Here is a 14,809-nt window from a genome sequence, read left to right on the forward strand (position 1 = left end):
CCACCTGGAATAAACAACATTATGGTACTGAAACCACTCCGCCTGGAATATACAACATTATGAGACTGAAACCACTCCACCTGGAATAAACAACATTATGGGACTGAAACCACTCCACCTGGAATAAACAACATTATGAGACTCAAACCACTCCACCTGGAATAAACAACATTATGAGACTGAAACCACTCCACCTGGAATAAACAACATTATGGGACTGAAACCACTCCACCTGGAATAAACAACATTATGAGACTGAAACCACTCCACCTGGAATAAACAACATTATGAGACTGAAACCACTCCACCTGGAATAAACAACATTATGAGACTGAAACCACTCCACCTGGAATAAACAACATTATGAGACTGAAACCACTCCACCTGGAATAAACAACATTATGGGACTGAAACCACTCTACCTGGAATAAACAACATTATGAGACTGAAACCACTCCACCTGGAATAAACAACATTATGAGACTGAAACCACTCCACCTGGAATAAACAACATTATGGGACTGAAACCACTCCACCTGGAATAAACAACATTATGGGACTGAAACCACTCCACCTGGAATAAACAACATTATGAGACTGAAACCACTCCACCTGGAATAAACAACATTATGAGACTGAAACCACTCCACCTGGAATAAACAACATTATGGGACTGAAACCACTCCACCTGGAATAAACAACATTATGGGACTGAAACCACTCCACCTGGAATAAACAACATTATGAGACTGAAACCACTCCACCTGGAATAAACAACATTATGAGACTCAAACCACTCCACCTGGAATAAACAACATTATGGGACTGAAACCACTCCACCTGGAATAAACAACATTATGAGACTCAAACCACTCCACCTGGAATAAACAACATTATGAGACTGAAACCACTCCACCTGGAATAAACAACATTATGAGACTCAAACCACTCCACCTGGAATAAACAACATTATGAGACTGAAACCACTCCACCTGGAATAAACAACATTATGGGACTGAAACCACTCCACCTGGAATAAACAACATTATGAGACTGAAACCACTCCACCTGGAATAAACAACAGTATGAGACTGAAACCACTCCACCTGGAATAAACAACATTATGGGACTGAAACCACTCCACCTGGAATAAACAACATTATGAGACTGAAACCACTCCACCTGGAATAAACAACATTATGGTACTGAAACCACTCCGCCTGGAATATACAACATTATGAGACTGAAACCACTCCACCTGGAATAAACAACATTATGAGACTGAAACCACTCCACCTGGAATAAACAACATTATGGGACTGAAACCACTCCACCTGGAATAAATAACATTATGAGACTGAAACCACTCCACCTGGAATAAACAACATTATGGTACTGAAACCACTCCGCCTGGAATATACAACATTATGAGACTGAAACCACTCCACCTGGAATAAACAACATTATGGGACTGAAACCACTCCACCTGGAATAAACAACATTATGGGACTGAAACCACTCCACCTGGAATAAACAACATTATCCAAATCGAATGCAATCAACTTTAAACTGGTGTAAAACATGCTTTAACAGGCGGCGAGATGAATCGAACGCCCCTCATTGTCTCCTCCCACCCGCCCCGACCAGATAAATGAGGGAGTGGGGTGGAGCGCTTTCTCTACGGTCTTTGTTTAGTTTCAATGGCCATCAAACAGCTGTCTAGCTGACGTTATTAACTGATCGTTTTTAGCCATCTAGCATTTCGTGTCTTGACTTAGTCTTGTCCAGACTGATCTAGCAAACACTCAGCTGTAGCTAAGTAGTAATGGCAGGCAACAACATATTCACATTGGCTCACTTTATGGATATAAAACCAAGATAGAAAGAGAAGTGTTTACCATTTTAGTAGTAATGTTAGATTTGTCAATGTTGTACGCGGAGTGAGGGGGGCGGGGCACAGATTACAAGCCTGGGGCGGAGTTGTGTACCCGTCAGGTATAAACCGGTTATTTCCCAGTTTATGCGATGCACGCAGAGGAGACTGACATCATTATTCCAAGGCTCGGGAAATTGTCGTCATGGCAACACTAATTAATTATTCTGAGTAATTTGACCACAAATCAAAACGAAAATGAAATTGTTTGTTTTTCTTGCTTTGATCAATTTTCCATTTACCCGAGGTGTGAGGGACATACCGAGACTCATCTTGAGACAAGGTAAATGTATTCTGTGACTTCTGTCTACTGCACCTGCTCTTTAACTCTAACAATTCTGCAACGAAGGCTATCAAGTCTGATGCAAGGTGTCAAAATAATAATAACGTATTACCGTTGTGAAGTGCTTTTCATTATACAAGAATAATCTCAAAGTGCAAAAAATATAAAAATAGTAACATTTCTATATATATATATATATATATATCATGAAAGCGACATTCAAAGTCAATTAACCCAAATGAGTCCCACCGTTGCGCCGGCGTGATTTAGGATTTCAAACCCCTTTTAAACATCATGGGTGGGTGGCACCAACATGGTTTAAATTAATCTAGGATTAGAGCTAATCTAGGTTTGTCCATCTAGATTTATAACTAATCAGAGATGTGTTGCACCGCTTAATTTTAAATCTGGATCAGTAAATCTATGATTAACCGTTTTTAACCCTCCCGTTGTCCTAGGGTCAAAATGACCCGCCACTGTGTTGAACCAACTTTATTTAATTTTTATATTTTTTGGATCATTTGTGAGAAGGAGGCAGTGATACTTTAGCAGTGATACTTTCTTTAAAGTCTCACTGCCTCCTTCTCACAAATGATCCCCAAAATATAAAAATTCAATAAAGTTGGTTCAACACAGTGGCGGGTCATTTTGACCCTAGGACAACGGGAGGGTTAAACTATGATTAGTGACGTGTTACACCAATATATGAGGTATTTCGTGAGTTGATACGTAGCTAGACTCCTGGACAAAAGAGGACACAAAGTTGCTGTTCCTTGATAAAATAATAACTATGTAGAACTACTGCAACTCCATCATGAAAGGTCTCATGGGTTGGCTGATTGGAAATCAAATCCCTTATTTAGCAGCACTAGACAGAACTCATTCGTTAGCTACTGTAGCTAGATAGTTTATAAACCAAACGAGCTATCTTAAAATATAACTTATTATTGTCGTTATTTAGCCGCGTATTATTTGTCCGCTAGCCACCTGATCATGGCACTACAAAGAAGTTCACATTTCTCCGTTAATGAAAAAAAACCCTTGTCGGGAGGAATTTAGTAACGAACTGGAGGATAAAAGAACAGACAACGCGACTGTCAGAAAGAAGGAAGACACCTGGGCCGTTTTACGCGACATATTTAATGGCTCGACATGGATTAAAGAGAAGAGGAACCCAAATCGGATGAAGGCTGCTGGAGAAACTTAAGAGCCAAAAAGGAGGCGGCGGGGGCTCTTTCAGACCGGAGGGGGGCCTCCATCCAGGGGAGTTGATCCTCTCTCCCAGAAGATATGCGAGATGATTCCCCAGCAGTTTGCCCCCCTCTCCTTAACCCCTATGATGACGACGGACAACTCGACCCACCAATATTTAGTAAGCATAAATAACTGGTAAATATAAATGACTATAATGCACGTTAAAACTAACGTTAACGCTACTTCACTACAATGTGACCGTTATCAGGATCATTACAGCATGTTACATAACATCATCATTCATACCAAGGCTGGGCGTATCATAAGCCCCAATTCAACTGTTGTACGGAAATAGCCTACTAATGAGTTAATTTTCTGTCTCTCCTTTCCGTTAGTTGAGCTGACACCCTGTGTCATGGAGAAACAGCAGGGCCTGGATCTTGCACCAGCAGCAAAACACCAGACAGGCCAAGCAAACGCCCCAGAACTGACATGAACCAAGCTCATATTGATGTTTTGGAGCTGCAGAGAGAGAAATCTACTGCAGATTGATGTCCTGAATTTACAAAAAGAGCTACTGTAAATTCAGAAACAGAAACTCCTTCAGGGAAACAAATGCCCACTGTGTAAAGAATGCTGATCTTTTGGTCTAAGGCACTGCATCGCAGTGCTAACTGTGCCACTAGAGATCCTGGTTCGAATCCAGGCTCTGTCGCAGCCGGCCGCGACCGGGAGACTCATGGGCGGCGCACAATTGGCCCAGCGTCGTCTAGGTTAGGGGAGGGAATGGCCGGCAGGGATGTAGCTCAGTTGATAGAGCATGGCGTTTGCAACGCCAGGGTTGTGGGTTCGATTCCCACGGGGGGCCAGTATAAAAAAATAAAAAAAATGTAATCACTAACTGTAAGTCGCTCTGGATAAGAGCGTCTGCTAAATGACTAAAAATGTAAATGTAAAATATTTATTAAAACTATTATTTATTAAAACAATTATTTATTAAAACAATGCTTTCCCAAGCAATGTGGTGTCCTCCAGTCTTGTATTCTGGTGCTTCCAGATCCACCCTGTATTGTATTGAGAATAACAAAGTCTAAATAATACATTTGAATACAGATAGCCTAATTAGGAATTGTACACGTGTTGCATGTTGCACCTGGCCATCTTCTGCATTATCCTCAGGAAGGTCCTCCTCAGGTAGCTCGTCTCCTTGGCTCTTGCCAAAGTTATACAGAACTACCACTGAAATAATGATTGTCAGTGTAGTGTCCATCTTCATGTGGAGCCCCTCCTTTAGGCACGGGAATCCTTTTTTCCACACTCCAAAAACTCTCTGAGACCTCTTGTCAGGATATGAGAGGTGGTGTATTCTCTCTCTCTCTGAGACCTCTTGTCAGGATATGAGAGGTGGTGTATTCTCTCTCTCTCTGAGACCTCTTGCTAGGATATGAGAGGTGGTGTATTCTCTCTATGAGACCTCTTGCTAGGATATGAGAGGTGGTGTATTCTCTCTCTCTCTGAGACCTCTTGTCAGGATATGAGAGGTGTTGTGTTCTCTCTCTTCAGGTGTCTGGGGGTTTAAAAGAGGAGTCATAAGGTACCCACGACAGGCATATCCATTGTCACCTAGTAGGTGGCCTTCATATGCCCCCCTTTCCAGCATTGCACACAGACGACTACTGGCAGCTTCATTAAATAGTACCCGCAAAACACCAGTCTCAACGTCAACAGTGAAGAGGCGACTCCGGGATGCTGACCTTCTAGGCAGAGGTGCAAAGAAAAAGTCCAGTGTCTGTGTTCTTTTGCCCATCTTAATCTTTTCTTTATATTGGCCAGTCTGAGATATGGCTTTTTCTTTGCAACTCTGAAGGTCAGCATCCCGGAGTCGCCTCTTCACTGTTTCTCAAACTAGACACACTAATGTATTTGTCCTCATGCTCAGTTGTGCACCGGGGCTTCCCACTTCTCTTTCTATTCTGGTTAGAGCCAGTTTGCGCTGTTCTGGGAAGGGAGTAGTACACAGCGTTGTACGAGATCTTCAGTTTCTTGGCAATTTCTCGCATGGAATAGCCTTCATTTCTCAGAACAAGAATAGACTGACGAGTTTCAGAAGAAAGTTATTTGTTTCCGGCCATTTTGAGCCTGTAATCAAACCCACAATTGCTGATGCTCCAGATACTCAACTAGTCTCAAGAAGGCCAGTTTTATTGCTTCTTTAATCAGCACAACAGTTTTCAGCTGTACTAACATAATTGCAAAAGGGTTTTCGAATGATCAATTAGCCTTTTAAAATGATAAACTTGGATTAGCAAACACAACGTGCCATTGAAACACAGGACTGATGGTTGCTGATAATGGGCCTCTGTACGCCTATGTAGATATTCCATTAAAAATCAGCCGTTTCCAGCTACAATAGCCATTTACAACATTAACAATGTCTACACTGTATTTCTGATCAATTTGATGTTATTCTAATGGACAAAAACATTGCTTTTCTTTCGAAAACAAGGACATTTCTAAGTGACCCCAAACTTTTGAACGATAGTGTATATATATCTATATATGGTATTTACACTGAGAGTACAAAACATTAGGAACACCTGCTCTTTCCATGACAGACTGGCCAGGTGAATCCAGGTGAAAGATATGATCCCTTATTGATGTCACCTGTTAAATCCCCTTCAATCAGTGTAGATGAAGGGGAGGAGACAGGTTAAAGAAGGATTTTTAAGCCTTGAGACAATTGAGACATGGATTGTGGATGTGTGCCATTCAGAGGGTGAATGGGCCAGACAAAATATTTAAGTGCGTTTGAACGGGGTATGGTAGTAGGTGCCAGGCACACCAGTTTGAGTGTGTCAAGAACTGCAACACTGCTGGGTTTTTCACGTTCAACAGTTTCCCGTGTGTATCAAGAATGGTCCACCACCCAAAGGACATCCAGCCAACTTGACGTAACTGTGGGTAGCATTGGAGTCAACATGGGCCAGCATCCCTGTGGAATGCTTTCGACACCTTGTAGAGTCCATGCCCCGACGAATTGAGGCTGTTCTGAGGGGAAAAAGGGGGGGTGCAACTCAATATTTGGAAGGTGTTCCTAATGTTTTGTACACTCAGTGTAAATATGTAGCCTATATGCCTGTATTTTAGTGCTCCAAGCTGTTTATCAGGAGTTAGGGACACGTTTCTAACCATATCACATAACAATCATTGAACTCTGAATAGTCTCATCTCTGTGCTGGTGATCCTCAATGAAGAGAGAGGGCATTAGAACTAGCACCCAAAGAGCAACCCTATAAGGAGATTAGGAAGGGTTAATATTTTCCATGGCCATGCAAAGGAATGCACAGGATGACAGAGGACACAGACTACAGTATGATGACAGACTACTGTATGATGACAGAGGACATAGACTACAGGATGATGACAGACTACAGTATGATGACAGAGGACATAGACTACTGTATGATGACAGAGGACATAGACTACAGGATGATGACAGAGGACATAGGCTACTGTATGATGACAGAGGACAGAGGACATAGACTAAAGTATGATGACAGAGGACATAGACTACAGTATGATGACAGACTACAGTATGATGACAGAGGACATAGACTACTGTATGATGACAGAAGACATAGACTACAGTATGATGACAGAGGACATAGACTACTGTATGATGACAGAAGACATAGACTACTGTATGATGACAGAGGACAGAGGACATAGACTACAGTATGATGACAGAGGATATAGGCTACAGGATGATGACAGAGGACATAGACTACTGTATGATGACAGATGACATAGGCTACTGTATGATGACAGAGGACATAGACTACAGTATGATGACAGAGGATATAGACTACAGTATGATGACAGAATACATAGACTACTGTATGATGACATAGACTACTGTATGATGACAGAGGGCATAGGCTACAGTATGATGACAGAGGGCATAGACTACTGTATGATGACAGAATACATAGACTACTGTATGATGACATAGATTACAGTATGATGACAGAGGACATAAACTACTGTATGATGACAGAAGACATAGACTACTGTATGATGACATATACTACAGTATGATGACAGAGGACAGAGACTACAGTATGATGACAGAGGACATAGACTACAGTATGATGACAGAGGATATAGACTACAGTATGATGACAGAATACATAGACTACTGTATGATGACATAGACTACTGTATGATGACAGAGGGCATAGACTACTGTATGATGACAGAAGACATATACTACTGTATGATGACATAGATTACAGTATGATGACAGAGGACATAAACTAATGTATGATGACAGAGGACATAGACTACTGTATGATGACAGAGGACATAGACTACAATATGATGACAGAGGACATAGACTACAGTATGATAACAGAGGATATAGACTACAGTATGATGACAGAATACATAGACTACTGTATGATGACATAGACTACTGTATGATGACAGAGGATATAGACTACAGTATGATGACAGAGGACAGAGGATATAGACTACAGTATGATGACAGAGGACATAGACTACAGTATGATGACAGAGGATATAGACTACAGTATGATGACAGAATACATAGACTACTGTATGATGACATAGACTACAGTATGATGACAGAGGACATAGACTACAGGATGATGACAGAAGGCATAGGCTACAGGATGATGACAGAGGGCATAGACTACTTACTGTATGATGACAGAGGACATAGACTACTGTATGATGACAGAGGGCATAGGCTACTGTATGATGACAGAGGACATAGACTACTGTATGATGACAGAGGACATAGACTACTGTATGATGACAGAGGACATAGGCTACAGGATGATGACAGAGGGCATAGGCTACAGGATGATGACAGAGGACATAGGCTACAGGATGATGACAGAGGACATAGGCTACAGGATGATGACAGAGGACATAGACTACAGGATGATGACAGAGGACATAGACTACTGTATGATGACAGAGGGCATAGACTACAGGATGATGACAGAGGACATAGGCTACAGGATGATGACAGAGGACATAGACTACAGGATGATGACAGAGGACATAGGCTACAGGATGATGACAGAGGACATAGACTACTGTATGATGACAGAGGGCATAGACTACAGGATGATGACAGAGGACATAGGCTACAGGATGATGACAGACTACAGTATGAAGACAGAGGACATAGGCTACAGGATGATGACAGAGGACATAGGCTACAGGATGATGACAGAGGACATAGACTACTGTATGATGACAGAGGGCATAGACTACAGGGTGATGACAGAGGGCATAGGCTACTGTATGATGACAGACTACAGTATGAAGACAGAGGACATAGGCTACAGGATGATGACAGAGGACATAGGCTACAGGATGATGACAGAGGACATAGGCTACAGGATGATGACAGAGGACATAGACTACTGTATGATGACAGAGGACATAGACTACTGTATGATGACAGAGGGCATAGGCTACAGGATGATGACAGAGGGCATAGACTACTGTATGATGACAGAGGACATAGACTACTGTATGATGACAGAGGACATAGGCTACAGGATGATGACAGAGGGCATAGGCTACAGGATGATGACAGAGGACATAGGCTACAGGATGATGACAGAGGACATAGGCTACAGGATGATGACAGAGGACATAGGTTACAGGATGGCACTGCATGCAATTGCGAGCTCTATGTGGAAATGAATAAAACAACTATATGTTAACAGGCTACAGAATGATAAAGCCCAGGGCTGCTTCATCCTGCTGGGTGACATGACATTACAAGAACTCCACATGATGACTTTAACCGTTTTAATGGAAATAATTAGCCTAACCCTAAATGGAAAGAATTAGCCTAACCCTAAATGGAAATAATTAGCCTAACCCTAAATGGAAATAATTAGCCTAACCCTAAATGGAAATAATTAGCCTAACCCTAAATGGAAATAATTAGCCTAACCCTAAATGGAAATAATTAGCCTAACCCTAAATGGAAATAATTAGCCTAACCCTAAATGGAAATAATTAGCCTAACCCTAAATGGAAAGAATTAGCCTAACCCTAAATGGAAAGAATTAGCCTAACCCTAAATGGAAAGAATTAGCCTAACCCTAAATGGAAAGAATTAGCCTAACCCTAAATGGAAATAATTAGCCTAACCCTAAATGGAAAGAATTAGCCTAACCCTAAATGGAAAGAATTAGCCTAACCCTAAATGGAAAGAATTAGCCTAACCCTAAATGGAAAGAATTAGCCTAACCCTAAATGGAAAGAATTAGCCTAACCCTAAATGGAAATAATTAGCCTAACCCTAAATGGAAATAATTAGCCTAACCCTAAATGGAAATAATTAGCCTAACCCTAAATGGAAATAATTAGCCTAACCCTAAATGGAAAGAATTAGCCTAACCCTAAATGGAAAGAATTAGCCTAACCCTAAATGGAAAGAATTAGCCTAACCCTAAATGGAAAGAATTAGCCTAACCCTAAATGGAAATAATTAGCCTAACCCTAAATGGAAATAATTAGCCTTACCATAAATGGAAAGAAATTACTGCATAAAGTCTGCATGATGACTTCAATAGTATGTGCATGAAATGAATAACATGCTACTTGACACTAGAATGACACTAGAATGACACTCATGATGACTTCCATCATCTGTGTGAGAAATGAATAGTGCCACACTGACTTAGAAACAGTTTGCAGTTGTCTGTGGAATGCTCAACCTACGGTCGTCTAATGTATAATCACAAATATTATCAAAGAAGTTCTGTTCTTTTCTTCATTCTTGCTTTGTCCCCATTTGCTTTCTGTAGCCTTGTACTGTACCCAGAGAAATAGCATTAGTAATTGTAAATAACAGCTAATACAGTGCTTTCTTTCTAATGACTGTGACACCATAAATCCTCTGTTCTCTTCCTCCCTCCAGACAGGAATGATGACAGGCTGGAGTATAACGTTCATCAGAACCACACAGTCTTCTTCCGCCCAGAAGACAGTGATGAGCTCTACGTTGGAGGGACAGACTTTGTCTTTCAGATTGATGTGGAGTGCAGTCGAATCATAGAGGTTGGTATTCGCAGTCACTGTTCCCTTTCCTTCCTTCCTAAGATCACAATGATCTGTTTTGATCATAGACAAATAGAAAATCCCATTTCACTAGTTATTTTGCTTCTTGTGATGATCATTTTCTATGCAGTGCCCTTGTAATGATTATTCGTATCATACAGTATGTTGAATGCCATATTCCCCTTTCTAGAAAATGTTACTTGTTTGTTGGGTTAGTCTCACAGGGCTATTTTGTAACAAATGTGTAACTGTTTGTAACAAATGACTGTCTGGCCCTTTTGAGATATATAGTAGGCATTGTGTTTGCTACAAAGGCCAGACATTCAAGTATAACGCCAATGCCAGCGCAGGCTACATATCAAGTTAGACATCTCAAAGCTATTAGCCAAAGTGCGTTGGCATTTGGACAATAGGAATGTCAGCCTCACTGTCAGCACCTGCTGATTTTAACGATTCAGTGGATAAAAGACAGAACAGTCAACTCAACATGAACAAACAATCAAGTTGACGATATCCAGACTGGAACAAGCTAATGTATGCTATTACACAGAACGCTGTCAGGATACGCCTATCATCCAATAGAAACAGTCGTTCGGATAGGTAGGTTTCAGTTTCAATCAAATTTCACTCGTGCGTTTTATTAAGCCCTTTTTACATCAGCAGTTGTCACAAAGTGCTTTACAGAAACCCACACTACAACCCCAAAGAGCTAGCAATGCAGAGGAAGAAGCACATTTAGTTATATTAACAATGGTATGAGGAATGTTTCCATTCAAGCTGAAAATACTGTGTGTTTGGTGGTATTTAGGGGATAAATGCTGCTATGTCAAATATTTACGCTGGTGCCAGAGTTAGTTCTTAGAATCTGGATACTGATATGAAAGCCATGCGTTCATCTTGAGTTAAGCAATAACCTGGACGATGGAAAAAGATATGTTGGTTTGCAGTGTGGAAACCTCCTGATTCAGCCAAGGCCGTAAACAGCTCCGAGGCAGGGAAGGTAAAACTGGGGATTGTTGTTGACTGACTGTTTTCTCCATCATGTATTTTCTTCTGCAGTTGTTCCCACTCAGCACGACAGGTGGACAGACGTGTGGAGAGGTGAGTGAGTCCGTATGCAGCGCCTTCAGAAAGTATTCACACCTCTTGACTTATTCCACATTTTGATTGTTACAGCCTGAATTCAAAATGGATGAACTATAAAAATGTTCTCACCCATAAACACACAATACCCCATAATGACAAAGTCAAAACATGTTTTTAGAAATTTTTGCAAAGTTATTGAAAATGAAATACAGAAATATCTCATTTTCATAAGTATTCACACCCCTGAGTCAATACTTTGGAGAAGCACCTTTGGCAGCGATTACAGCTGTGAGTCTTTCTGGGTAAGTCTCTAAGAGCTTTGCACACCTGGATTGTTCAATATTTGCCCATTTATTCTTTTCAAAATTCTTCAACCTCTGTCAAATTGGTTGTTGATCATTGCTAGACAACCATTTTCAGGTCTTGCCATAGATTCTAAAGTAGATTTAAGTCAAAACTGTAACTCGGCCACTCAGGAACATTCAATGTCGTCTTGGTAGCAACTCCAGTGTAGATTTGGCCTTGTGTTTTAGGTTATTGTCCTGCTGAAAGGTGAATTCATCTCCCAGTGTCTGGTGGAAAGCAAACTGAACCAGGTTTTCCTCTAGGATGTTGCCTGTGCTTAGCTCCATTCCGTTAATTTTTTTATCCTGAAAAACTCCCCTGTTTTTAACGATTACAAGCATACCCATAACATGATGCAGCCACCACCATGCTTGAAAATATGGAGAGAGAGGTACTCAGTAATGTGTTGTATGGATTTGCCCCAAACATAACACTTTGTATTTGGGACAAAAAAGTTAATTGCTTTGCCAAATTTTTTTGCAGTATAACTTTAGTGCCTTGTTGCAAACCGGATGCATGTTTTGGAATATTTTTCTGTATAAACTGACAGGTTATAATCAGCAATATAAATGGTATATAAAACTGTATTAACTGACAGGTTATAATCAACAATTTTAAATTGTATATAAAACAATACTAACTGACAGGTTTATATTGAAAGTTGACAACACCCTGATTCATATTAGCGTCTACTAGGAATATTTAGAGACTTCCTCAGTGCCAGCGGATCAGCGCTAAGCATAGCAGATACACACAACTCATTTTAATCAGACTGAGAATAGATATGGTTCCGTTTCCCCCGGCTGTCTGAATAATATTCAACCTTTTGATTTAATTTACCCTTCAACCTTACTAAGCCCTGTACCTGAGTGCAAAGTGTGACGGTGCAATGCACCTGACTTTTGTGTATTTCATATGCTAATGTTTCAATTGTATCTGTCCTTACTAATATGATTGATTGATTGATTTTATTATAATGTCATGCATCTTCATGATGCCCAGCCCACATGGGCTTATAAGACACTATATGATTAGTAATCAAATAAAATGATCATACTTAAATATTCACCTACCTACCTACCTAGCTACCCACCTACATACCACGAACATAGACATTTGCATTTCTACTGAAATGAAAACAATTGAAACACAAAAACCAAAACCTTTCAGTTATACAACTTATATAGTCGCGTATTCTATGGAAATAACATGTGCAACCAGGACATTCAAGTCTTTCTCCATCACTACTCCAGAACAGTTCTGGTTTCTGTTTCTGCATCACTACTCCAGAACAGTTCTGGTTTCTGGTTCTCCATCACTACTCCAGAACAGTTCTGGTTTCTGGTTCTCCATCACTACTCCAGAACAGTTCTGGTTTCTGGTTCTCCATCACTACTCCAGAACAGTTCTGGTTTCTGGTTCTCCATCACTACTCCAGAACAGTTCTGGTTTCTGGTTCTCCATCACTACTCCAGAACAGTTCTGGTTTCTGGTTCTGCATCACTACTCCAGAACAGTTCTGGTGTCTGTTGTTGCATTTTTTCAAACAAGGTTTCTCTTCAATCATCATATAGACGACAGTAAAGTTCATTCTCTATGTCCCCTAAATAAAAAGTGAACTTCATTCTCTATGTCCCCTAAATAAAAAGTGAACTTCATTCATTCTCTGCTGAATTTGATAAACAACTAAATAGACAGCTGGCTTACTGCATGTGCTGAACTCCTGTAACTACTGGGGTGGCAGGTAGCTTAGTGGTTAAGAGCGTTGTGCCAGTAACCGAAAGGTCGCTGGTTCTAATCCCAGAGCCGACTAGGAGCAAGGCACTTAACCCTAATTGCTCTGGATAAGAGCGTCTGCTAAATGACTAAAATGTAAAATGTAACTACTGGCAGCAAGCCAGCTGTCTATGTTGTTGTTAATCAGCTTCAGCTCATGCAGCACGCCAGCCATCTCTTTCTGGTCCATCCCACTGGTGTTGGTAACGATGTTGACCTTCAACTGTTGCTTTAGTTGTAGAGGTTTTTTTGTAGTGATGTACTGTAATTACAAACGTTGTTTTGTTCAATGTTTGACACGATACTCAACCCACGCTTTTCTAATTGATTAGCTGATGGGAGTGACGTTCTGATTCTAACCCCTTCCCAGGGTCCGTGTGAGAATGTCATCACTGTTATCCAGAAGTTTCAGGACAGTCTGTTTGTCTGTGGGACCAATGGGAACAAGCCTCAGTGCTGGAAGCTGGTGAGGATTGGTTGATTATTTCCTGCTTTATTAGACAGCTGTAGAACCAGAGGAAGGTTGGAGACGGGGATTGAACCCTGGTCTCCTGTGGGGAGGCAAATACAGCATGTGCTGACAGCCGAGGGTGTTAAGGAATGTGGCAAAGCAGTCCACCCAGCGTGGCTTTCTCACTATAGTTCATAGCTAGTCCACCCAGCGTGGCTTTCTAACTATAGTTCATAGCTAGTCCACCCAGCGTGGCTTTCTTACTATAGTTCATAGCTAGTCCACCCAGCGTGGCTTTCTAACTATAGTTCATAGCTAGTCCACCCAGCGTGGCTTTCTCACTATAGTTCATAGGGAGTCCACCCAGCGTGGCTTTCTCACTATAGTTCATAGGGAGTCCACCCAGCGTGGCTTTCTCACTATAGTTCATAGCTAGTCCACCCAGCGTGGCTTTCTCCCTATAGTTCATAGCTAGTCCACCCAGCGTGGCTTTCTCACTATAGTTCATAGCTAGTCCACCCAGCGTGGCTTTCTCACTATAGTTCATAGCTAGTCCACCCAGCGTGGCTTTCTAACTATAGTTCATAGCTAGTCCACCCAGCGTGGCTTTCTCACTATAGTTCATAGG

General features: G+C 41.1%; 1 protein-coding gene across 1 annotated transcript in view; it reads left to right on the forward strand.

Moving 5' to 3' along the window:
• The first annotated feature begins 1,755 nt into the window (after positions 1-1,755).
• sema7a (semaphorin 7A) overlaps positions 1,756-14,809 on the forward strand; it is a 50,971-nt gene continuing 37,917 nt past the window's right edge. Inside the window, exons 1-4 of the mRNA XM_041849679.2 lie at positions 1,756-2,216; positions 10,384-10,523; positions 11,583-11,624; positions 14,101-14,196. Coding sequence (XP_041705613.2) covers positions 2,132-2,216; positions 10,384-10,523; positions 11,583-11,624; positions 14,101-14,196 — 363 coding nt within the window. The 5' untranslated portion in view covers positions 1,756-2,131. The remainder of the gene's footprint in view (positions 2,217-10,383; positions 10,524-11,582; positions 11,625-14,100; positions 14,197-14,809) is intronic.

The sequence above is a fragment of the Coregonus clupeaformis genome, chromosome 26, assembly GCF_020615455.1.
Source record: "Coregonus clupeaformis isolate EN_2021a chromosome 26, ASM2061545v1, whole genome shotgun sequence".
NCBI lineage: Eukaryota > Metazoa > Chordata > Actinopteri > Salmoniformes > Salmonidae > Coregonus > Coregonus clupeaformis.